This window comes from Phaethon lepturus, unplaced genomic scaffold, assembly GCF_000687285.1.
Source record: "Phaethon lepturus isolate BGI_N335 unplaced genomic scaffold, ASM68728v1 scaffold35821, whole genome shotgun sequence".
In the NCBI taxonomy this organism is placed as follows: domain Eukaryota; kingdom Metazoa; phylum Chordata; class Aves; order Phaethontiformes; family Phaethontidae; genus Phaethon; species Phaethon lepturus.
The window spans coordinates 82,380-108,523 of record NW_010520505.1 but is presented as its reverse complement, the minus strand read 5'-3'; the positions used below and the strand labels follow the sequence as shown (position 1 = coordinate 108,523).

The 26,144-nt window shown below is 45.2% G+C and overlaps 1 protein-coding gene across 1 annotated transcript in view; it reads left to right on the top strand.

Annotated features, from left to right (window-relative positions):
* PLCB2 (phospholipase C, beta 2) overlaps positions 1 to 26,144 on the top strand; it is a 45,654-nt gene that overhangs the window by 3,000 nt on the left and 16,510 nt on the right. The window contains exons 2-16 of the mRNA XM_010297406.1: positions 1,030 to 1,107; positions 3,512 to 3,580; positions 12,692 to 12,832; positions 13,594 to 13,673; positions 14,289 to 14,342; positions 17,225 to 17,300; positions 17,902 to 18,002; positions 18,689 to 18,855; positions 19,054 to 19,200; positions 19,511 to 19,668; positions 21,635 to 21,717; positions 22,117 to 22,201; positions 23,614 to 23,785; positions 24,641 to 24,738; positions 25,465 to 25,561. Coding sequence (XP_010295708.1) covers positions 1,030 to 1,107; positions 3,512 to 3,580; positions 12,692 to 12,832; positions 13,594 to 13,673; positions 14,289 to 14,342; positions 17,225 to 17,300; positions 17,902 to 18,002; positions 18,689 to 18,855; positions 19,054 to 19,200; positions 19,511 to 19,668; positions 21,635 to 21,717; positions 22,117 to 22,201; positions 23,614 to 23,785; positions 24,641 to 24,738; positions 25,465 to 25,561 — 1,606 coding nt within the window. The remainder of the gene's footprint in view (positions 1 to 1,029; positions 1,108 to 3,511; positions 3,581 to 12,691; positions 12,833 to 13,593; positions 13,674 to 14,288; positions 14,343 to 17,224; positions 17,301 to 17,901; positions 18,003 to 18,688; positions 18,856 to 19,053; positions 19,201 to 19,510; positions 19,669 to 21,634; positions 21,718 to 22,116; positions 22,202 to 23,613; positions 23,786 to 24,640; positions 24,739 to 25,464; positions 25,562 to 26,144) is intronic.

Here is a 26,144-nt window from a genome sequence, read left to right as displayed (position 1 = left end):
TCTCGGTAGCTGGGTATTTCAACTTCCTGAATCAAATTTGAAGACTTCCTAGAAATGGCCAATAGGCCTTATGATCCTATCTTCTGCGACCGCAGAGGTGAAATGCAGCCAGGAGTCATCTAGGCTGAATGCGCAAATAGGCTGGGGCCCAAGCAGAGGCACCAAGTGTTCCTTGTCTGTCTCCAAAGAGCTCACACTAATTCAACTCTTAGCACAGACTTGCATGTGAGATGGGAATGGATGTTGCCTGGAACGTGTCTGTGAAGTTGCCCTTAACTGAAAATGCAGAAGCAGCATAAGTAGTCAGAGGCAAAGTGAACAACCTCACAGCAGCCTGGGTCTCCTTTGCAGTATATGCTTTTGTTGTGATCTGGAGGGCCCCCTGTTACATGGGGTTCAGAATCAGCCCTGAATAATTTCATCTAATTCTGTGCCTGTACTGTGGGTGTTTAAATAGCTGCTTCTGTTTATGGTCTGCGTAGAGCAAGTCTATGGAGTTTAAGAATCACCACCTAAAGCAGACGCTTCTGCTGTATCAGATGGATCCCTCCTTGAACTCTTCCTGACTAGGCCCCATTCTCTATAAAGAGAGCCCAGATAACTAGCATGAGCACCAAATGGTAGATGCCACAGGTGAATGCTACCTCTGCTTGGCCTAGACTCCTTCTGGAGCTCGTAGCATAAAGTAGGTGCCTTGGAGGGAAGGCAGTTCAAATGAAACAACTAATTGCATCTTCAGGTACTTTATTCTCTTAATTCATTGTATAGAAAGCTCCAAGAGAGTTGTTCTAGCTAAATGCATAGTGTTAGGTGAGACCCAGGCTTCAGCAGAGATCAGCTTCCATAGCCTCATGCTGTTGCTCTGGAGATGCACTAAAATAATCTGGTTCATTTCCATAAATCACAGTGGATGATTCACCTGACTGGGTCTATATTTGAACTGGGAACCTTACGTCCCATGATGGATTCTCCAGGTCATGTAAGGTGCTAACCTTCTTTTGTTTTGTTTGTTTGGGTTTTTCTTGTCAGGAAACAGCAAGTGCTTCTCCTGTGATTCTTCGGGTGGATCCAAAGGGCTTTTACTTATACTGGACTTACCAGAATAAGGTAAGTGCTAAGACTTCACAGCTTGGTCTCCAAATAGCCAGTTGAGGTTTGTGGGAGATTAAAACACCATAGGTGCTTGAGTTCTGCACTCAGGGAGCAAACCACTACACTCATTCCACTTGGCAGGAAACCCCCAACAAAGGACTTGGGAGTCGCGTGCTTATTCAATGGCAGATTTGTCTTCAGAGTTCCAGAAAAGAGGAGGAAATTAAGCTACGAACATGCCAGAGAGATGAGCACGGCCTTTTTGTGCTTGTCAACACTGGCATCTTATGCCTGCAAAGCTCTTTAGATGTGCTTTGAAGCACGTTGCAGAGAACAGTAGTATTGATATCCCTGTTAACCAGCATGCTAAAGGATTCTCCCAACCAGTACAATGGTGCAGTTGGAAAGAAAATGGCTAGACATATGCAATTAAATGTATGCAGCTTCAGTTAATGTGTACCTCATGTGCAGCCTGCGTAGTAATTAACTGACTTGGTGTTTTAGGAATTTTAATTTTTAAAAAAGTGACCATAGTGATGTAAGGACTACATCAAATCTGGAGAGTGCGTTGTGCTCCTCTTAGGCCAGGGTGGTGTGTGCACACTGCCAGAGGTAAGCCACAGGATGCTGGCGGCTGGAGGAGAGAGGGGGACTACAAATTTAGGAAAGAGAATTCAGTTCCTTGCTGATGAGTAGCAATGAGGGGTGGAGAGATCTGGCTGACTAAAGGTGGAAAGCTGGCCTTACTTCCGCTTTCCAGAGCGGAGCTGTGGTTCAGCTCTACTTCCTCCTCGTGACCTACATGCTGAAGAGGCATGGTAGATAAAGAGACAGAGACAGTAGTCTTGCACAGCACCCTGGCCAAGAGACCTGATGTGTTCTGGTGAGCTCTGCCTTCTCAGAAGATTGTACCCCAGTGCCAGTGGGGGCAAGGCACTGCTGCACAGCCATATCCTCCGAGAACAGTGTTGTGAGGGTGGAGACTGTCGCACCCCTCTAGAAGGTGTGCTCTCCTTTCAGCCATCTCTGTCATTCCCATTCCCCTCTCAAGGTACGCTCCTGGCGGTAGAATTTTTGCTGTAAGGGTTCCAGCCAGACAGCAGGAAGAAGCATTAGCACTGGAGGAGGTGCACAAAATGGGGCAAGGGGAGCTGTTGGCACCCATCAAAAGTGAGATACTTCACTGCATTAGTGGTATGAGGGATTTAAGTACCTGGGAAAGGGGCTGGGGTAAGGAAGCATAGCTGACATGAGGAAATCCAGATGGGGGGTGTCTTGTATTCCTGGAAAATGCCATTGATTAGCACCTAAAATAAACTGTAAACAAATTTGGGAGCAACAGCCTGTTTTACATCCTTGGGGAAGCACTTGTCTGGCATCTTTCCTATTCTTTGAGGGAATCTGCAGACAGTGTGAGTTAGCAACAAGGGTGGTGGGCAAATGCTGGCTGTCAGAGGGAGCTGGGGCAGGGGCTGTGAAGGTCATGTGCAGGCTGGCATAAGCACAGTGACCAGGGACAGGAGATGGGCTGATACAGAGCATGGTGTGGTATGGTCAATAGTTTGTCAGTTGAATTTGTGTGGCTTCTTACTCTTTGGCTGACTTCTCTTAAGATCTGCTTGTCATGAACAGCAAGGAAGAAAAACTGCACCACTTTCGCAGTAGGGATTCAGAAAGTAGTGGGATTAGGAGTAAAATTTCCATCTCTCTTGACAATAAAATGGGAATACAGCCAGAAGACATGGTATCCACATTGTTCCTTATTGTGATCTTGGAAAATAATATTATCTGCTGCAACAAGTATAACTTGTTCTCCAGATCCATGGTGAGCAGACAAATAAGTAACAGAGGAAGGAAATTCAGGTTGGATATTAAAAGAACAAACAAAATAAACATGACAACTAGCCAGTAGTGAGGACATGGAGTGGGCTGCCTAGGGAAGATTGTGGAATGTTCTCCCTGGGAATTGCTTCAGAACAGATTAGGTGAAGGTCTGCTGGGAGTAACCTGGGAGGAGGTGGTCCTACCTGCCTTCCAGCTCAGCTGCTCCATGTTGAGTGTGTGGAGGTAAAAGATAGACTGAGAACATTAGTGGGCTGTGTTAACACATGGACTGTAACTGGGGTAGCATTTCCTCACGTAAACCTGGATGCATGTCATACACTCCCTCTCGTGGTAATCTGCAGTGAGCCTCTGGCCTCACCTTGAAGAGGACGGTGCTGCAGACCACCGCTGCCTCCACGCTAGCTAGCCTGCCAGCTTGGCATATCAGCAGCCGATGTTTCCCTGGTGGGAAGGCTGTTCCCCAGTGAAGGGCACTGGCTAAGACCTGCTTTGCAGCTTCTGGGGGCTCTGTAATGAATTTCTTTCCTTGTTCCTTGGTCTTTCCTTTATCTTCCTTGTCCTTATTCTGTTGTAGGAAATGGAAATTCTGGATATAACCAGCATCCGAGATACCCGAGTAGGGCGATTTGCCAAAATCCCCAAGGTGAGTGCATAGCTTTGTTTCTGCTGGTTGTTCATATGGGAAAGGCAAGGCTGCACCAGGGCTTTGGCATAAGCTGAGGCAGTTAACCCTGGCTTTCCGTTACAAGAAGGTGGAGAGGACCTTGTCTCCTTACATCACAACTATGTAAGTATAGAAAAGACGTCTTTACTCTTGTCCCTGAACTTTCCAGTGGTCCTCTGTGCACCCAGAAGAAAGGCACGTCCAGACTATGGTGTATGAGCTCGTTAGAGGGAATATGCCGGAAAGCTAGGAAAACAATTACCTTTCCAAGTGCCTTCCAAAAGAGCCATTTTCTGTTGTGCACAGCAGCTGTGTTCTCCCCGTCGCCATGCATCTGGCTAGCTTTAATCTTGGCCTGGCCTTTATGTTCACTGAGCTACGCTGGGGAGTCCTGCAGGAGACTTGTGATGCTTCTGTATTGAGTCACCAGAGCTTCTCTCTTGTGCAAAGATGCACAGGCTGGGTCAAGGCAGCTACAGACTTGTAGTTACAGTGAGATTCCAATGCAGTGGTGGGGGGGTCCCTTTAAAGGGAAGAAAATGTACTTTCAGAAACACAAGCATTTCTTTCTTATCCCACCCCCCCCACACACCCCCCCCAATTTTAAATTGTCTGCTTGCAGGGTGGCAGACTAAGGGAAGCACATGATTTTGGCTTTGTTCTTGGTTTCAGTTATAATTTAAGCTTCCTGCAGCAAAGTTGTCCTTGTTAGGACTTTTTTTCTGGGTCTGTTTTTTTTTGTTTGTTTGTTTTTAACTTTTCCATGTATGGAAAAGGCAAGCAGAAAATTGAAGTAAGACTAGAATGTGAAAAGGAAGCAAAGGAGTAAAGATAATGGCTCCATGTGGTTACATAGGTGATTCCCAGTCTAACGCAAAAGGGGAAGATTTTGCAATATATACTGAGAGATTTGAGCAGCCTCTTTGTGTAAGTAGTACACTGTTTTCTTAATACTGCTCTGAAAATGTCTATTCAGAGCTCCCCGAGACTGGTGTTTCTCCAAAGACCATAATGAGGAGTGTGTGCACAGAGAGCTCAAGAACAGTACCTATCTTACACAATTCTTAAAAAATCATAAATCCTTCTGAGAAACTGTGTTACTCCTTGGAAATTCGTTAGAATGAAACATATCTGAGTTTTCAACAAGCCTTAAACTTTGACTGCAACTTGTTTTGTGGGAATAATGTTTGGAAAAAAGCTCTGAGAAGTTTTTGTTTCATTTGAGAGAATAAAATATTTGGAGCTGGTAGAGCTAGGTACTACATTCCAGACAGAATGCACTAAGGAAAAGGCCAGCTTAAGGGAGAGGCATGAGATACTGTTTGCTAGGGTGTTAAACTTTCAGGAACAACCTGTTTACAAAATTAATTCAACTTTGATAGAGATCATAAATTGATGGTGTAAGTACTGAGGCCATAGGTGGATGTCCCTCTGGTGGCAGCAGCCAGGTGGGAGAAAAATGTCCTAGATTTTAGCAATTAGTTAAGGAGGACTAATTGGAGATTACTAGGAGGAGAATGCTGGCACAAGTGCAGTGTCAGAATTGCCTTTAGACAGAGGGAATTTCTACTCAAACACCATCTTTCTGTAATGAGCCCCTACTCACAAACAAGGAATTGCCCTGGAAACAAAACCAGCCCCATTTTTTTAAGAGTAATTCACAGTACATTTTTGGGATGACCACATTCCATATCCAGAGAAAAACTAAAATGGCCTTTTAAAAAGGACTTTTTATTAAAAGGACAAAGTAGTTTGTAAAAAGAATGAGGAAATTCGTGAGCAGTACCAGCGTAGCAAAAGAGGAGGGGGAAGCAGTGGCTGTGTTCCATAGTTAGCTCAAAATCTTTTCAATAAAACCAGAAAGAGGCCTGTGTGATTCCCATCATAAGCAAGGGCTCTTAAAGAACAGAATAAGAGAGGACATCTTTGCATGGAAAAATTACTGCTGGAGAATAAGGACTCTTGAGAGGAGTGACAGAACCAGCAGACTCCCAGAAAGATCAGTGCTTGGGCCTGAGAGACACTGTGTTCATACATGATCTGCAAAAGGTGTATAGAGACAAGGCAAAGTTTGCCAGTGGTACCAGGTTTTTTGGGGTAATAAAATGAGGGCTGATCTGTAGAAAGACCTTGAATTGCTGATTGACTGGATGATGTAATAAGTGATAAAATTTAGTACAGATAAAAATCAGGCAATGCACCCAAGAAAAAAAGAAACCCTAATCCTAACCTTCTGTAATGGTTCTGAGTTGACTATTGCTACTCAGAAGCAAGATCTTGAGGGTACACCAAATCTGTAAAAATATCAACTCTGTGTTCAGTAGTATTTGCTAAAAAAAGTTGTATGTTAGGCATTACAAGGAAAGCATTAGGAAATCATGCCACTGTGTATCCTGAATGCACCCATGTTTCTGTGCGTTTCTGGTGTCCTCATCTCAAATGAGACAAAGAACTGGAAAAGGTAGAGAAGAGCAGCAAGATTAATAAAAGAATGAAACAGCTACTGTAGAAATAGCATCTGAGTAGGCAGGGATTGTGGTCTGGGAAAAAAAAAAACAAACATGATGGGATGTGGAGGAGTATTGTGGAGTGCTATAAAATCGGGAGTTGAATGGAGAAGGTGAGCATGAAGCAGTTATTCAGTGTTTCTTCCAGTGTGAGCGCTACACATCAAGTGGAATTTTCCAAAGGCAGGTTCAGCACAAGCAGAAGGAGGTGCTGCTGTTTTACACCTCGTGTCGCTGCTCTGTGGGATGCCTTTCCTGCATAAGCCATGAAAATGTACGCATGTTTAAAAAGTCAGGACAAGAAGGAAATGCCCTTTGAGGGTTATTCAATGCAAGATAATGCCTCTGGTTTAGGAAGCTGCTGAATCATAAATTGCTGGAAGCTGCAGAAATATGTCAGGGAAGTATCATTGCGTTTGCCCTGTTCTTATACTTTTTCCCAGGCATCTGGATAGATCTCTGGTCTGACTTGGTGTAGCTGTTGTATTCTAGCCATTGTAATAGGCCAGAGGCAGTATTTTACAGTCCTGGGAGCTGCCTACAGCTCATTTTTTGCAAACGAAGAAACAAAGGTCAAGCACCAAGTGATTTATTAAGTATTCTCAATAGGTAGAAGTGATGAACTTGAATGACAACCTCTGCTGTGAAAGTTCCAAGTGCTTTTTGAATTTTGCATTTCACAGAGACCCATTTAAAATAAGTTCCCTTTTTATTTCAGGCGATTTTCTGGCATTTCTATGACAACATGTAGTTAAATGCACTAGGCTGGCTCCTTGTCCACCCTTCTCTCCTGGGATTATGGGAGGTCTTGTGTGGGCACTGAAATGGCCATTCAACCAAAATGGTAGGAGAGATGTGCCATCCAGTCCTGGAATTTGTCATTTACACGTGGCTGTACTATCTGCAATGCTTCTGCAGGGCTTGCTTAAAGCCCTCAGTTGCGTATTCAGTCAGCTTTCCTGAGAACGGAGATTGCTTAAAGGAATGCAGAAAGCAGTGAAAATTTCTTAACCTGAGTCGCCACACCCTCCACATAGGGCAGCTACGTCTGGTGCGTCATCACAGAAAGGTATAAATATGAACAACTGGTGTGACGGAGCGAACAAAGATCTGCTAGAGGTGAAGGGTGGAAGAACGAAAAAGGTTGCTGTCTGCATTGTTACAGAGTGGTGGGTTGGCATGGTTGTGGGATATAACCGCTGAAATTAATTCAAACGGTTACTTGTTTCATTGGCTAAAAGTGGAGAAGGGGGTAATGGGTGGTATTTGAGGCAAGGGGAACAAGAAGCTGTTGGAAGAGCTTTGGATAGTTCCGGTAACAAACCAAGCATCCTTTTCCCCTCCTCTCCCCTTCCTTGCAAGTGACGCCATAGTAAACCCACAGCCTCTGTGAGGCAAAGCTTCTGATCTGCTTTTCCTACTGAATCGTGGCTGAAGGAATCTACAGGGAAGGAAAGCGCATTGTTGCAAGCGTGCGCACTATCGCTTTCCTCTGCAAGGTGCCGTGCACTCTGGCTGTGGCTCAAGCTGCGTGAGGGTGGAACGTGCGCTCAGCTTTTCAGACTGACGCAGGTGAAGTCAGTCTCCCCGCGAACGGTGGTTGTACTGTGGATGGGGGGAGTCACCTGCTTTCAGTAACCCTTTCCCGCTGCTGTGAAGCAAGAGGTTTGGGGTTTTTCTTTGTAACCGCTCCATACACAGCAAGAAGAATAACACCAAAGCGCCCACGCAGAAAACCACTTCTGAAAAGACCTGCTGTCATACACACTCCCTCGCCAGTACAAGTCCCTGCAAGCTGGGAGGCAGGGACTGGTGGGACCCCCTTCCTGACGCTGCAAGTGTTAAGGGAGTAGCTGGTCAGCCTGTAGTGCCCAGCAGAGTAAGCGTGGCATTGAAAAAGGGACAAGTCACTCATAGGAGCCACCTCCAAATGAGGAGGGCCACTGCTGTGTGCCCTGAAGGAAACAATTCCTGGAACTGAACCTGCCTGCAGCTGAGGGACAGCCGTGCTCTCCTTGAGCAAAGACTCTCCTCTCTCCCTGCCACCTCCCGAGCCCTCGAGACCTCCCATGACCTCTTCTGTGCATGTGCAGGTGTCCCCTCCTCACCCCCTTTGCTTTGTTTTCTTTGAGAGCTACTCAGTGTTCTGCAGTGTTTTTCTCTGTGGAAATTTTTTTTTGAGAGACAGGGCAGAATGAACTTTGGCGCGTGTTCAAGAGTAATAAAGATAAGAATTAGCAGGGACTTTGAACATAAATGAGACAAGATAAAAAGCTATTGAATGTAGTTCAGCAGTGTGCCGAAGCAGATCAAGATGTTATTTACAATGCAATTCTGTGTTTTCCTTTCAGTAACAAGCAACAATAATGGCTGGCTGCTCTGTTTTGTTTTTTCTGATGCACCAAGACCCCAGAACACTGGCAGAGAATGTAATAATTAGGATCAAAATACATGATGTTTTAGGCCAGACTGCTGGGCTCTTGGCTTCGTCTTGGGTTTTGTTTAGACATTTCAGCAGGCATTGGCTTTGAAACAAGCATCATTTTTCATAAAAAACTAAGTTATATTTTCTGACTGTCATGATTATAAAACAGTTTCATCCTCCATATGCATTTTGTTGTCATTGAACCCAGAGATGCGGACTCTGAACTGAACATGTACAAGGGAGAAAATTATACCAAGGTATTTCACCCATCATATTTTGAGATGATAAAGTAGGAACAAGTAGTTGGGAACCACCAATGCGGGGAAGCGCTCACGTTGCGCTCGGGGTGAGCCATGGCCTATAACATGTTGTGGGTGGTCAGTCGTTCCGCTGCATCACAGGGGGATTGAGCAGCATCTCAGTGCTGTGCTGTGGATTCAGCAATGGGCGTGAGCAAGGGCGGAACTACACAATGTCTGACGTTCAGGCCTCCAAATAAAAGAGTGATCAGAAGAAGCCATATGGAGACAAACTGATACACGCGCGTGCAAAAGAAAAATGGGTAGCGGCCTGTGGCTTGCAAAGGATTTACAAATAGTGGAGCAGGGGCCGAGCAAGGAAACAGTCACACCTGAATAATGGCCTTTTGCCATGCTCGGCCCTTTTTCTGCCTCTTCCATCTTTCCACTGTGCAAGCGCTTAGACTACAGGGACAGAAGTTACTGAGGGTGCACAGTTTGCAGTCTGTTCCTGCTCAGTTCTAGAATGCCATGGGTTATTTTGTGCCATGTGAATCTGTGTGCTGCTGCATTTTCCGGTTCCTTTAGATAAGACAGCAATGACAGCCAAGGGTGCTTCATCTGCGTAGTTTTTTTCCTGCCTCGCTGAGCTGCTTGGCGCGGAGGCAGGCTGGCCCCCGCGGCGCAGGCGGTGGCAGGACAGCCCTCCCCGCTTCGCAGCGATCGGTCTCGTCGCCGAATCCTGTGATGGAGCAGTGCTGCTAACGAGGACGTGAGCATTACTTGCAGAGGCAAGTGCCAAAGGCATTTGAATAATCCTGGTGTTCCCTTTCCCTTCTGGCAACCAAACAGGACCTTTCTTCTCCAAAAGAGAAGACTTGCTGTCAAGTCCTGTCTTCTAATACCACAAGCACTGCATCATATAGCCCGTTTCATGAGATACCGCATTGTCAGGGTGCAGCGAGTGCGTGCAGCTGTGGCAGATCCCGGCTATGTCCCGTTTCAGGTAGAGAAAGGACTCTCTCTCTTGCATTAGGCATGGCTCTTTGTTTATATTTGCATGAGAATTTGCTTGTCTCTGGACTATGAATCTGGTTTGTACAGATGAGGATTTTAGGGAAATCAAGAGGATGGGAAGTGAAATGCAAGCTGAATTTCAGCCACTCTGCTGGCGGGTTGCTTTCCGTTTGTTTTTTGTTTTTTTTAAGTGGATTTGCTAAGCAGGTTTCCCTTCTGATTTGCATGGCTAATATGGTTGTCCTGCTTTTCATGTAGCAATTCCTCTTTTTCCTTTATGGCCGCCTGCACCATGACACGAAGTAGTTACGTAGTGAAGCTGCAGTACAAGGTGCTAAAGGAGTTACAGGTTATGAAAGAGCCAAGATGTGGCATCAGGGTCGGTGCTCTTGGACACAGTCTCTGGTCCTCTCCCACCATCTTCATTCAGTGCACTTACCCCGTGAGGGAGCTAATCGCCCTGTAAAGTAGGCAGCGCAAAGTAAGCGGTTACATCACGCTTAAGGGAATTCGGTCGCTGGGAGAATATGACCCAATTTAGATCCCTAACAGGATCGTCCTTTTCTCTCCCTGCTGCAGTTTGCTTCTCATAAAATGAAGCTGTCAACTTCACCGAGGTGATAGGAGGTTCGCAAGTTGCCTGATAAAGGGCCTGGCATATAAAAAGCTGCACAGGCTAGGGCTAACCGCAAACACCAGCTTTGAGGAGGTGGTCAGCTCTCGGGCCGTCTCCGCACGCGGCATGTGTCAGGCTGGTCTGGCACACACAGCAAGATAAAGGCAGAAGCTCTGCTGTGGCGTTCAGCTTGCGAGGGACGCGGCGTGAGGCGAGGCGGCGGCCGCCGGGCCGAGCAGCGCCAGCGGGCAGGGGAGGAAGGGCTGGGAGGAGCCGGTTTGTAACAAATACAGGAAATGAGTTCAGCGCAAACCACAAGTTCTCTATTGTCTTAGCTTCGTATAATTTACAACGCTAGAGGTAAGGAAGCTGAACAAACACCAGTGGGTTTGCAAGATGAAGTTAAATTTGGAGTTAAAATCCTAACGCTTTGACACTTGTAATAGAAAGTTAAGCTCCATCGGGAAGTTGCTAAGAGCGCGGGAAGGAGGTGTGGGCATGTGGGTGCTGCTCACTTCTACAAAGGAAAATTGCTCACAAAGCAAGAATGAGGCGTTTTAGAAATTCCCTTACTATCAGAAAATAGGCAAATCTGGGTGGCTGACTGCTTTCCCCCTTTCCCTCCAAACGCTCTTGGATTATACAGGTTTCAGAGTTATCCCTGCGGAGAGTCGCTTTTATGAAGCGAGACAGCAGTCAGATGATCCTGAATTATAATCCAGGCCATCCTGTTTTTCCTAAAGGTACCTGTTTGCTACAGATGTATGAAAATTGCAAATGCTCCAGAAACTTGGAAAAATGCAGTGGAATAAATCTGCAGAGTTCCTTATAAAATATATATGCAGCTCTGTGTGTGACATGGTGCAGATGCAGAAGAATGTCTGAAGCTGAGCTGTTTCAGAGTTTCTGCTCTTACAGTCCAAATGTAAAGGGAAAATGCTGTGGCAGAAGTGGAATTGCTTCCATTTGAATCACAGTGTGATGTAAACATGATGGTTGCATATAGGGGTTTATAGCTGGTTTGGTCTAAATTGAGGTCCATGGAAGCCTAAAGTTGGGAAATTCGCTTTCTTCAACTTGGAAAGATTCAGACATTGTCCAGTTGGTAGCAGCTTAACAAGTCACTAAATATGAACTGAACTGCAGCAACTGACTTAGTACGTGCTCTAAGTTTATGGCAAACACAAAGGTAAAGTCATTTAGCTAAAACCTCTCTTACTGAAGTTAATGTGATACCTAATGTGTTAAGGTGTTACTGATGTTTTAACTTGTTGAAATGCAGTAACTCGGCCACGTGTCTGACTGTGCGTATGTGCATACAGTGAGAGCTCAGATTCCAGCTCCTGCTAAGCTTCCGAGTCTGACCTGCTCTGCTGACAATCCCTGATCATGAATTTTAGCCTTAGTTTCTGAAGGAGCAGGTGCTCTGACAGCCTCCCTGTTTGCTTTGATATGGATTTATCCTGCACTTTGGATAATGAATTGCTGTGCTTTATTCTAGGACATGGAAATTTTATCCTTTCATTATAAACAGTGACCATCAGTACAACTCCAGAATATTTTGGCTTAGTGACACCTTACGTAGGAATGCATAAAATGCTAAATAATTTAAAGGGATTCTATAAATACTTTCATATGGTGATGAAATCCCAGCATGACTAATCGGATGAGCCTTATACTTAACAAAACAAATCTCTGGTGAGCCATCGCTGTAGGATACTGCAATTGCTATGGAAAAAAGCACTTCTAGCAGCTGACAACTGCAGAAAATGTGACGTGGAGGGAGAGAACGCACCTCTCCAGTGACCAGGTCTAAAGGTGGTAGACCTTCCAGGTCCCAAACAGCATCTTTCTTGTGGTGAAGGGAGGTTACAGCAAAAGGTATCCCACTAATCTAAAAGACTTTCTTAGCCTGTGTTTTGACAAATGGCTGTCTGCCATAACCTGGTTATACACCTCTGGTATGAGGAGGCCAAATAACTCCTCTGCTTGTCTGCAAGTTCAGGATGAAGTTTCAGAAGGAATTTCTTTAAGAGTAGTCTCCAATTTCTACTTTTTCAGACCAAAATACCATGTTTGGGCAGAGATGTTAGTCACAATGTTTTGTTCCATGGAGGATCCAGAATAAAGGTGAAAAATAAGGAAAGGAACATTACATTAAACAATTTTGCAACCCTTGAAAAGCTTGTTGTGAATGTGAGTCAATGTTTGGATTGGGTCCTGTTTTTTTCAGGTGCAATTTGCCTCATTCTCCCTTCATCCCCATCTGTTCTGTTTCTTTTGCAGTGCCAGAAGCTCCGAGAGGTTTTTAACTTGGATTACCCTCACAGCACCTTCCTGCTTAAGACTCTGACTGTTGTATCTGGCCCGGACATGGTTGACCTCACTTTCCATAACTTTGTGTCCTACAAGGAGAATGTCGGCAAGGTATTGGGTCCTGAGGGCAAGGAAGCACTGGGAAACACTAGGGATTGGGGCATTAAGTGGGGAGCAGGAAAGGAGAGGGGAAGACAGGGAACCTAAACGCTGTCCATGTTACTGGCAAGGTTATAAACAAACAGGTTTATGTTCCAGTAAGGTGTAGTACATCCACAGTTCTAGAAAATTCCACCCTGAGTGGAGAAGGATTAGCAGAAGAAATTTAGTATGTCATTTTTGTCCTTCATGTGCTTTGTATGGATAAACAGACAGCTGAGAAAACTCAGTGGAAAGGTTTCAGCTGCTAATATATATAGGTGGTAGGAAGGTGATATAGCCAAGCCCAGGGCACAGTTGTTAGGATCTGGAGTGCAGAAGTATCGGGACAGGCCTTTTTACCAAGGTGTGTAGTGACAGGACAAGGGGTAACAGTTTTAAACTGAACAAGGGTAGACTTGGAGTGGACAGAAGGAAGAAATTTTTTACTGTGGGGGTGATGAGGCACTGGAACAGGTTGCTTAGAGAAGCTGTGGGTGCCCCATTGCTGGAAGTGTTCAAGGCCAGGCTGGATGGGGCTTTGAGCAATGTGGTCTAGTGAAAGATGTCCCTGCCCGTGGCAGGGAGGTTGGACTTAGGTGATCTTTAAAGGTCCCTTCAAACCCAAATCATTCTATGGTTCTGTGCCTTTTCCATGTTTGTTGCTGTGTATTTCTTGGTGCAGTTCCATAATGCCCACTGCCTCTGCCTTGTGTGTGTGTGTTCGTTCCCAGAGCTGGGCTGAGGATATTATGGCCATCGTTCGGAATCCCCTCACATACAACGCTTCTCGGTACACCTTCCTAGAGAAAATGTAAGTGATTTCTGACAAACACTGTGCTCTGAAACATTCATGTACTTCCCTTTCTGTCTGTACTAGAAAGAAAAGGCTTCTTAGCATCCAGGTCCTTTGGCAGCTTCCAAAACAAGTCCTGTGTCAGCTCAGGAGCCCCAAGGCACAGGCAGGGGGTTTGTAGTTGGGCCATATGTTGCATGACAACTGACTGGCACAGAAGTGCTTGAACTAGTCAAACACACACGTGGTATTAGATAAACTGAAATTCTGAGTCTTCCGATGCAGTCACAGCACTCACCCCCACAAAGTGCTGCCTCTTTTTCTCTGTTCTGTAACACTATTTGGTTGGCAACCTGGGATCACTGAGGAACACTAAATAATAGGAGATATCTCATATCTGTATCTTATGTTTTAGAGGAATCTTTCTGATATCTAAGCTCTTATAATTTGCCTCTTTCTCCTTCCCAAGAAACAGGAACAGGTTGTCTGAGGTTAAGCTGATGGCCTGTAGGACCCTGGTTTTCAGTTAACTTTTCAATTGTTTTCCCAATTGCATACTTTTTCTTTCTCCTTACTTAATAGGACCTCTAAGATTATACGAGTCCATTTTCATAATCTTGGGGTTTTTTTCAGCCTGGTGAAGCTGAAGATGCAGCTTAATGCAGAGGGGAAGATTCCTGTCAGGAAGTGAGTATGCATATTTGTTTTATTGTGTGTTCAGTCAGGCTAAAGGCAGAGCAGCTGGTAAGAGGATCGTTGCCCAATGGCTTCAGCTGCCTGCCCTTTCTGCATCTAAGAGGTAGAGAGCATTCACTCTGGATTCAGGCCATGAAAAGACTCCAGCTGCACCTAGGTTCCTCCCAAAGAAGGGCCTGGGACATAATTTGAGTCTGGAAAGGATACCTTTTGTGACTTTTATCTACAGCAAGAAATTGCCTTAAACATCCATGGATTTCATTTCCTGGCTGTTGCCAAGAAATAATCGACAAAATGAAGCAACTTCGGTAAAATCCGATCACAGATTGTTTTGCAAACCTGAGTTGAAAAGTGGATGAGGCGTAGGACTCATTTTTCCTTTCCTAGCAGGAGTTCTGTGTTTGGAGAACTTTTTGCTTGACTCCCCAGCTAGCCTGAAATAAGGGTCCATTGCTTTCGCTTGCCTCCTTTCTTCACATGTGACCGCTACAGCTGTTCTCCACTGGTGTAATTCCGCTGCCCTCAGTCTTTACTCTGTATGTGCATGAAAGAGAAACAGCCTTTGAGGGCACACCTCTGGGCCAATGTTATTGCTGGTTCAAGTACAGAACAGTGGAGATTTGTACTTCGCTGTGCCCAGGGTTGGCTTTGTGCATCAGAATAGGACTGCCATTAGACTAAGTCAAGGCTGCTTTGCTGAAGCAAAGACCAGCCTACTACTTCTTCCCTGCACTGCATGGCATAAATCTAGAATTGATTCTGTGCCACTCAGTGTCTTCCCTAGTAAAATCCAGGGCTGATCCTATGGCTCCTCCATTTGATTCCACTCATGAATGAGTGACAAAAGGCTGCGCTGCCATGTTGGATTCCCTTTTGTGTGCATAAATTATCTTCTATTTTAAGAATAAGGACCTGCTGATAGTGCATTTGTGGGTATTCACTGAGAAGTTTTGAACCACTCTGCTTCTAGGTTTATGCTGTGTTACAGCATCACAAGAGGCAAGCGCTAATCACCTGTAATAAATACGCTACCTACTGCTTATCATATTGCATAATGATTCTAGATTAAGTCTATGCTGGCTAAATGGGCTCCTGGATGGTTGATCATTATTCAACAATAAACATTTTTTGTTGTTTTCTAAACCACCAACCAGTAGAATTTCATTCTGTCAGAAACCAGTGTATTCATCAAAGAGCTTTTAAAAATGTAGGGGTCTTTAATGAATAACACACTAGGGAAGAGTACTTTGAATTGATCTTTAAAATGCAAGCCAGGTAGCATTATTGCAGAGAGAAAACAGCTTATTCTTCTTAAATAAGCTAGAAAAAATATCTGGTACAGGCTGTACCTCTCTTTAATGCCCTGGTCTGTCTTTCTTGCAGAGTGGTAAAAACGCTTTACTACATAAAGCGTTAGACCATTAAACAGTCCAGATTGTGCCAGATTTGTAAAAAATATTCAGTATCTCCAGGTGCAGGTATATGTAAGGCTTTCAAAACTCCATGTCTGAAACCTTCTGAAAATTCCACCGAGCATCTGCCTTTCTCTTTAGACATTTAAATTCCTTTTGAATCATAACAAGGGTGCTGCAATTTTTGCCTTGCAAAGGGCAGCTTGGGAACTGATATGCACTGAGTTTGCATAAGTCTGCTGCAGCTCCCGCTGAACACTATTCCATCTGTCAAAACATTTGGCACCTTTTGTTCCCCTTTCTGGCTGTGAGCACCTGTGATGCCAGGAGCTTAGTAGACCTGATATCTAAATTTATCCACAGAGGAGACCTCCTTGCTGCTGACTGGGATATTCTGAAAGTAGGGAGTGTTCAGCTATTGCTACTATTCCATAGTGCAGCAAAGGGGCTGCTTTAAGCTGAAGGCTTGACCAAGTGAATTCTGCCCTGCAGACCCAATACCCAGCTTTCCAAATTGGAGGTGAGCTTTGGTTTCTGCAGTGGCAGACTCTGTACCTCCATCATGTAGTATACCAGCTTCTTTGCCTGTATAATGAGTTTGTTCCTTGAATTCATGGAAAGCCTTTGGTTCCAGAAAATTTTGCCTGCTTTCAAAGCAGCAACATATTTGTTTGCTTTGTTGGAATGTTGTCTTGACTACAAAGTTATTCCTTACTAATGCCAGCTACTGTGACGGACAACGTCTTGAAGGGAAGTGTGTCCTGGGGAATTTGTGGCACAAGGCCTACTACCACAGGGGGCACCTCCAAGAGGGGCAGGGAAGGACAGTGAAGAGGGATTCTGAGAGTAAGCTGATGCAGTTTAGTGATGGGGCTCTTACAGAGTCTGTAGCAGAAATATAGAATCACACAGTAGTTTGGGTGGGAAGGGACCTTCAAAGCTCATCTAGTCCAACTCCCTGCCATGAGCAGGGACATCTTCAACTCGAGCAGTTTGCTCAGAGCCCCATCTAACCTGACCTGGGATGTTTCCAAGGATGGAGCATCAACCACCTCTCTGGGCAACCTGGGCCAGGGTTTCACCACCCTCGGTGTGAAAAATTTCTTTCTTACATCTAGTCTAAATCTACCCTCATTTAGTTTAAAACCATAACCCCTTGTCTTATTGCAACAGGCCCTGCTAAAATGTCTGTCCCCATCTTTCTTATAAGCCTCCTTTAAGTATTAAGACAGGGGTCAAAAAATCCACTGTAGTTATAAGACCTGGTACATCAGTTACTTGCCTGGAGAAACACTGTCTTTTTTTCCTCTGTTGCATGTTTACAGTCTTCCTGTCAGTCTCCCTTGCTATGCATTTTGAGTGTCTGGCACTCTGGCTGCAGCTCCCAGCCACCCAAACCCAGGCTTTCTGACTTCACTCCTGCTGCACTGTGGTGATTTTTTTTTTTCCCTGTCTGGTCAGTATTTTTCAGATGTTTCCCGCAGACAGGAAGAGGGTGGAAGCAGCATTAAGCGCTTGTCATCTTCCAAAGGGCAAGGTAAGGGTTTCACTAGGTAGCCAAAGGTCTTAGCTAGTTTTAGAATAATCTTTTTGCCTACACTGACTGTGATGCCTTGACTATGAAAAAATCATCAGCCCAGATGCTCTTAGTTGCTGCGAAACCTTTTCCTTACCACTAGCTGCCGTGCCCTAACTGCAAGCCTGCTAGGGTCAGTGCTTACTGTTTGTATTGCAGTAATGCTTGCGACTCCATCACTTGCAGTATGTGGCACAAGAACCAGCACCTTCCCTTCCACCTGTTTCACTGTCTGCTCTTTGAAGCAACAAATCTGACAATCTTGGCGCTTCTACCAACCCGCAGAGTACAATCCAGGCCTCTGACAGCTCCTACCACTGCATCAAGGTTTAGCTTTATATCATCACACACCAGGCACTGAGGGACAGTTTAAGTAACTGTCTATTCTGAAATAGGGCATTATGGTGCTTCTCCACTCCATCTGTCCTTTCCTCAACACCTTGCCAGATGTTCCAGTTGCTTACTTGTGTTGCCACAAACAAATGCTGGACTGTGGGTGTTAATGGAGAGGTGGGATCCGTCATGGGTTTGCAATACTGACGTGTTTTTATTGCCTTCTCAGAATGATGCCATCAACCCAGAGGACTTCCCTGAGACCGTGTACAAAACTTTCCTCATGAATCTGTGTCCACGGCCTGAGATTGATGAGATATTTACCTCACAGTAAGTTTCCCTCAAGTCACAGCAGAGAACTTGATCGCTTGTGGAAAAAGATAAGCAAAAAGGAGAGTTGAGGGGATTTTATGCTATGTGGTTTGTCTGGTCTCAAGCCTTAGAAGGGCGGGAAGCCAGGTCACAAAACAGTGCCAGCGCACTTAACACTTTCACTCACAGCCTGAATAAAAAGGATGAGACCTCACTGTGCTGCATGGACTCTTAACTGTCTCCATCAGAAGGGTTGATTTCAGGTCAATACTAGATCATGCGAATGTGATACTGCTTGTGGCTAGCCCCACACAAGGCCATGTACAGCGTGAGAACCATAGATCCTCACAAATAGACAGTGACTTTTTTTTCAAGTGGCTAAATCTGTGACTTCTTAAATGAACTTGATTTCATAGGGCAAGCAATTCAGTGTGCTCTGAAATTTAGAGTTTGAGTCAGAGGCTCAAAATATGCTTTGTGCTCCCCTCAGCACAACCTCTTCACAGTATTGAATTAGTGAGGAAGAAGACAGACCACAGTGGGAAGCATCATTTACAGGAAGAACTGTAAAGAAAACAGAAATTTGTGGGCCCAGGGAGGCGGACACCCATTGCTAACCTGAGGGAGGACCAACCTTTTGTGAAAAGGTTTTGTGGGTAATGCACAGGCCTCACCTCTGCTCCTCTGTCATTCTCTCACCTTAGCCATTTAAAAGCAAAGCCCTACATGACCAAAGAGCACTTGGCAAAGTTTATCAACAAGAAGCAGCGAGACTCTCGCCTCAATGACATTCTTTTCCCACCAGCCAAGCCCGAGCAGGTGCAGAGCCTGATAGAGAAGTATGAGCCTAGTGGGATTAACATCCAGAGAGGTGAGTCTTGTTCAGCCCAAAAGTCTTGCTATATAGGTAGCATGAAAATAACAGAGGATCTCGCACTTTCTGCTGCCCTGACTTTCCCAGGGAAGCAATCGGCCTGATTCTCAGGAGTCCCTGTGTTGCAATGCACCGGCAAGGAGGTGCCAGAACCGTTTTGTCTGGATACTGTTAACAGCTTTGTTTCCCGTGTAGGGCAGTTGTCTCCAGAGGGGATGGTCTGGTTTCTCTGTGGCCCTGAGAACAATGTGATAGCACTGGACAAATTGTTGCTGTATCAGGACATGACCCAGCCGCTCTCACACTACTTCATCAATTCATCACACAACACATATTTAACAGGTATGGGCAGTTCCAGAGTCTGCCTCAGCTCCAGTGCGTATGCACCACCACCCGGGATGGCTGACAATCAGCCGGGCAGGTGTACCTGCCCTGAAGTTTGGAGGGCTGAGGGCTGTAATGCACTCTGAGGGACTTGGTACTTAAATGCTGTGTAAGAAGAAGAAATGTCACCCTGTAACCGAAAACATCTCGTCAGTCTGCCACGTACACCTGCTCAAGGATGGCAGAGAGTTCCATTGCTCCAGTTTATGCAGAAACTGTCCCACGTGACTAGCTAATGTCGAGCCTCCCTCCTTCTGCTCCCCTCCAGCTGGTCAGTTTTCTGGTATCTCGTCTCCTGAAATGTATCGCCAGACGCTGCTGGCTGGCTGCCGCTGCGTGGAACTGGATTGCTGGAAGGGCCGACCCCCAGATGAGGAGCCGATCATCACTCATGGCTTCACCATGACAACTGAGATCCTCTTCAAGGTACAGGAAGAATTTTCTTCATAGATGCTTTCCCCTGCTTGGTTTTAGTCTGATCTCTCTTTGAGGAGGCTGGCTGAGGGAACTGTCAAATGGATGGGCTGAGGGCAAAGGTGTTTGAGAGGAAAAGATTGATGGCAAGATGACAAGTGAACAAATGTGTCGATAGAAAGAAAGCTAAACAAATATGCAATGGGTTGGAGTTTGTGTATATATTTGGAGTGGGAGGACCAGAAGAGAGGTTGTCACGCGGGCAGTCAGGTAGAAGTGATGGAGAGATGGTTGAGCAGATGTGCCTGCATACATAGGGCTGTGTAGCAAGATGGATGCATGGACAGAAAGTTGCATGAGGATGTTGGATTTACGGATAGATGCACATCAGAGAAACAACAAGATGGCTTTTAGAAAACAAACAGTTAAAATGAGTTTATCTTCTAACTGGTGTACAGCAGGTTTCTGTGGCTTACAGCCTCACACAGTGGTGCTTTGGAGGAATAGGTTTCAATTACTTCCTAATTACATGAGTTTGTGGAACGTGTTCAGTGGAGCAACTGCCCTCTAGCATGCTGGGCAGATGGCTTCCCTGAGGATTCAGCTCCCAGGCTTCAGAAGCACAGTGCAAAGCCTGCTTCTCACTGGGAAACACAGGGCACTTAACCACAGAAGTTACAAACAGCTTGCAGGTTAAAAATCATTGCATCATGCTTATTTTTACTGCAGTCCTTTACACAGCTGCTGCCAACAGGCAAAGGCACTTTAGATTCCTTTTGAAGCTATTTATTCTTATTCCATATCTTCCCTCTAGTTCCCACACTTCACTATTACTAAAATATTTACTGGGGGGTGAACCAACAATCCTCTGTGAACCAACAATCCTTAAGACCAGAGGTATTGTCATATTCAGCAGTGTCAGTAATTTCCCAAATCCTGTAGTACCACTGCTGCTTTTTGCACAGCAGTTTACTACAGATAGGAGAAATAATGACAGCTGTAGCTGCTGTAATTGCAGAGTTCTGCTAAAGCCTGTGACCATACCTCAAGGAAATTATGACCTGTTAATACAGCATGTGCCCAAATTTTAGTTTTACATAATACATAGATCTTTCCCTCCACATCTCTCTCCCTTTTCTACCATTGTCCGTGGCCTTTCAGTAGCTTTTTCTGTAGCTTCTCCTCCTCTGAACCTTGCAGGTTTCTGTGATAGAAGGTCCAAGTGGTTCATGCGGGAGCAGCTGTAGCAGCCTCCCTCAGTGCTAAGATCATGGCTGAACCAGGATTTTTGGAGGATTAGGGAATGGTAATTGCAAAGGAGCCAATGACAGTCCTTTACCATGTCAATTAGCAGCACCAGAAAAGAAAATAGTGGAAAGTTTGTGGCAGTTTAACAGGGGCTTGGGGAAAATATGATTATTTTTTCTCACATCATTAATGCTGAGAACGTTTCCATGGTATTTGCATTTGAAATGTCAGCACTGCTGGTTACTGAACATTCCAGTTTTCTCTGCTGCTAGACAGAAGGATTTTATAAGCAGTTGAAATGATAGAAAATTGGACAGGTTCAGAGGTAAGTATAAATAGGGTTTGAAGCAGTTTAATCTGCTGCATACACCTTTCTCTCGCTCACACAATTCCAAGTGCACGTGGCAGTGGCTTGCCTCTCGGGCAAGACGCTTTCACATTCATTTATGTATACACTGAGCTGTGTCACAAAAATAAAAACTCAGATTCTTACATCTTCAGCTTTGTTTTTTATGCAAGCTATTGAGTTTAGCTGCATGTTGTATCCTCTGGAGCTGGAAATGGGGGTGGGTATGAAAAGGACGGCACTTCTTACCTTCTTACTGGGAGAAGTTTAATTACTCCAGAGGTCCTGACAATGGTCAGTTTGGAGTCCATTCAGTGGGAGGTAAGCTACATGTCTGTTATTAATGAGTGCTGATCTTTTCTCTGACCATTGCCTCTCATTTAGGATGCCATTGAGGCCATCGCAGAAAGTGCTTTTAAAACATCTCTCTACCCTGTCATCCTGTCCTTTGAGAACCATGTGGACTCGTGAGTATCTAGAGATTGGGAGAATTGTGTTCTCTGTTGTCCAGAGCAGAAAGTATACAGGGCAAGGCCTGCTGGGTTTTAAGTCAGTGCCTGAGCTGAAATGAAACATCAATTGAGATTTCTGAAGCAACTGAGGGTGGGTCAGAGCTGAAAGATAAGCCATAAGCTGCAGAGTGAGAGTGACCACAATTGTGCAGCCTTTTAGCCTGGGATGGCAGAGTACGAATAAATGGGAATTGGCCTGGGAAGGGACTTCAAGATCTGCGTAGCTGTCTGAGTGAAGGCAAGAGATGGTTTTCTGGGTAGAGTACATGGATCTTGAGATGGTTGTTCACACTAAGCTCGGGATTTGGGCATCTGTTTTCCTGTTCACTCCTGGTTGATCTCTCTGTTCATTAGGCCCAAGCAGCAGGCGAAGATGGCCGAGTACTGCCGAACTATATTTGGAGATATGCTGCTGACAGAGCCGCTGGAAAAATACCCGGTAAGTGGAAGCCGGGCAAGGAGGCTAGGGGAGAGGTGTCTCTGAAAAAATTGGTCTCTCCTGGTGCTAGGAGATGCTGCAACAGATACAAGGACAATGAAAGAGAAAATGATGCCATGGACAAATAAGGTCTGGTTCATAAGGGTGAGCAACACAGTAAGTGGATGGAAGACCTCTCAGTCACAGAGGTTTTCCTGAGCACTTGCCTGACTCTGCTCTTATTTAGCACTTTGTGACTTGAATGCCTTTTGGAAACTGAGCTCTAGGTAGCCAAGTCGTACCAGTTATACCAAGGTGAATCAGTGTATTTTTGTACATGGTACTGTTTTGAATCTGTCTGCCAGCACTTGCTTTGGAAAGAAACAGGAACAACGGCTTAGTAGCATTTCAGGCTCTTCCCACCAATGCTTCTCAGTTCCTGCTTCCAACCTGGAAATATTCCCTTCCAGGCATAGATGGGCAGGTCAGTGACATGCATAGCTTTGTGCTCAGAATAGCTGAGTAAAGCTCCTCATCTGTTTGACCCTAGTCTTCAGCTTACTTGTAGAAGCATGTATTTTTGTGGACACAGTGACATCTGTGGTGATCCCCATGCACACTGCTACTTCAGCTGCCTTGCGAATGGACACTGATTTACAAATAACGGGCAGTGCCTGTGTTCTGCAAAGCATGAGGCAGTTCCTTGGGATATGTAGTGGAGAGGGGAGCTGAGACATCTAGGCCAAGCATCCATTTTAAAGCACCGAGATCAAAAGATGAGCTGAAAAGCAGCAGTGAGCAAATCAGCAGTTGCCCACTGTCCAGACCCATGTCCTTGTCCAGGCAATAGGGAGAAACAGGGTGTGTGTCTGGGGAGAAACAGTTCGGGGTATTAGCTAAATTATTAACACGCCTGTTGCTATCTGTACAGGGAGTGTAGGTCTAGAAGCACAGAGTCACACATCCTTGTCTTAAGCCACCTAGTCTGGGATCTTTTTTTCAAATCTGCTGCAGGCAGAGTGTTTAAATATGGCCAGAGTGCTGATCTAGGACTGAGGCTCTGGGATAATGAGACAAGTAGGTGGAATGTGAAAGCCAGAGGTGTGTGGATGCCTTCAGGCCATGTAGATGTTTTTATAGCTGTGGTGCAGGATAGGTGGCTGGGAACAGCCTGGCATTTGCAGGCAGCAGAACATGAGAGGGCTGAGAGGTGCAAAATGCTGGTCCGAAATCAAAAGTGAAGTTTTAGAAAAAATCTGCATAGATTTAGTGGTATATGCCAGCAGATGGAGAAATTAAAGTATACAGTGGCCGAGAGATGTGTCCATGTACCAGTAAGTGGCCAGAGGAATGGTACTGGGAGGGACAGGAGAGATGAGTGTGTGAATTCTGTCTTTGTGATGAAGATTGAGTATGAAGTTTATCTGTTGCAGCTGAAGCCAGGAGTTCCTCTGCCAAGTCCTAAGGATCTCTTGGGGAAAATCTTGATTAAGAACAAAAAGAACCAATCTGTATCTGGGAAGAGGCAGAACTCCTTGAAGAAAGGGAGGAATGTGGAACCAGAAATCATCGAGCATCCAACCCCTATGGATGCTGAAGATAGTGGTATGTCTGAAGGGAAAATGGGACTAGTATAGCTAGATGAGCAAGTCTGGCCCACTGGAGACCTTCCAAATCACCCAGTATGAGCTTGAAGCAAGCCAGTACTAGTCATTAATTCAGTTATCTCAAGAAGCAGCATAAGCTCGGAAGAGAAATTAAAGCCTCATAGTATTTTCAAACATTTCATTCTAACCAAAAGTGACAATAAGCTTATGCCCTGCCCAGCAGTCAAGGCTTCTCCCTGCTCTGAGGTATATGGCTGCATGAGTTGGTAATTCATTGATACAAACTGGCTTTGTTTGATGGAAGCGCGGATAGTTTTTTACTGCATGTAGCTCTCTGATAACGACAAATTCACCATGGCCTGGTTCTTTACTCTGAAGTTTTTGAAGGTTTATAGAACCTTCAGCCCCACTCTGCTCCTTCCTCCAGTCTCAAGGCTGTCACCTCTTGGGCTCAGGGAACCTATGGTCGAACAGTGAATTTTCAGTCCCTGTCATGGTGAGAACACATGAAGTCATATGAAGATGAGGTGACCGCCACTACAGAGCTCCTAGAAATGGACAGTTATTCCCACGAATGTTCACGACCTCGGTGGGGAGAACAGCATTGTGATTGCCACTCTTGGGGTATGAGGGAAGCCTACAGGAGGAATGATTTGGTCTCTTGAGTGAGCTAGTCCAGAGTGTGCTAGATCGTATTTGGATTTGGCTAGTAAAATTGTATGGTTCTTCCACTTACTGTTCCTGCGTGACTTGATTGTGAGGTTTTGCAGAGCTCTCCATTGCTAGCAATCTGCAATGTCTTGTCTCAGTGTGCTACAGATATGTACTACTGATGTGGGCTCTGTGTGCTTAGTCTGGGCAGGTGATGTGGCTGAAGAGGAACCAGAGGAAGAGGATGAACATCACGGAAACCTTGATGAAGAGGAAATTAAAAAGATGCAGTCAGATGAGGTACTGTCACTGTTGTTTCTGTTCCTTTCCTGTTTTGTTGGGGGATTTTTTTTGGCCTTTAGTTTTCTCTGGGGCCTCACCGTATTGAATAGAGATGAACCCAAACTGCAAAGGGCAATGAACAGTGTTATGACCAGTCGGGGGCTTTCCTTCCCCCATGCAACACAACTTTTGCAAGAGAACTGAGTAAGAGAAATGATGTTGCAAGCATAGAGAATATGGCAGAAGAGTTATTATTTCCGACTCTGATATTCCGCATGATTTGGAGATAACTGTCTGCCTTCAGGGTGTTTGGAGAGGCTTGGCCTTAGTCCGATAAAAGTTGTTACCAAAAGATGAAGTGCTGCTGCTGCTGAAGGGGGAAGGAGGATATCAGCATTTCCTTGGATTAAAAAAACCAAACACACATATTTTCCATTTCTGTCTCCCTAGTATCACCCAGAGAAGAGGGAAAAACAATGTCTGCATTTTGTCCCAGGCTCTGTGCTTTGACAGGTTAAAGAGGTCCAGGGCTTCTTACATACTGACTGATACCCCTCCATATACCTCAGTTTCAGTTTTTTCCAAGCTACCTAGAAACTCTGTGCCCCTGACTATGCTGCCCACAGTGTGCTCTGGTCAGCGCAGCCACCAGAGTTCTGTGATGGTGAAGCTCAGATGTGTTTTGTTTCATTTTTAGGAAAGGTCTCTTCATCTGTCTTCTCTTGCATTTTGTTTTCTGCTCAGGGCACTGCTGGTTTGGAAGTAACAGCGTATGAGGAAATGTCCAGCCTAGTTAATTACATACAGCCTATCAAATTTGACTCCTTTGCAGTCTCTGCCCGTAAGTCCAACTCAGTCCTTTAACGATCCCAAGTGTTTCCATTAAACCAGGAGACTAGAGCTTTCAGATGCTGCTGTTCTCCACCTGCCTTTGTGACTTGCTTTCACCCATTTTCTGTTGTGTTCTCTCTCTCCCACAACATGCGCACAGTCACAAGCACTTCCTTTCTGCCCTCTTCCTCCTCCCTGTAGTAAGGAATTGGTAAGGAGAAGACAGGGAGATGTCAGATACGGCTTCCAGTTATACGAGTGACGATGAAAAGAAACAGCCTAGAGGCCAGTGACGTCTCTGGGCTTGCTTTGCTGCTTCTGAGGGCAGGGTTGAGCCCCGTGTTTCTTAATGTATGTGACTGGCCTTCCTCTTCTGTGGTGACTGGACAGAGAAGTGTCTGAAACACTGAAAATGCACGCAATTTCTTTATACATAATAGGCTCCTCTAAACAGTTTCCACATTTGGGTCTAGCTTTGAGTGAGCTAGTTTGATGAAAGAAAGAAAAGTAGGGGAGTGAAGAAGGGGAAGCTTTACAAAGTAAAGAACTTTGTGCAAGACTTTGAACATTTGGATTTACTTGGAACTAAAACT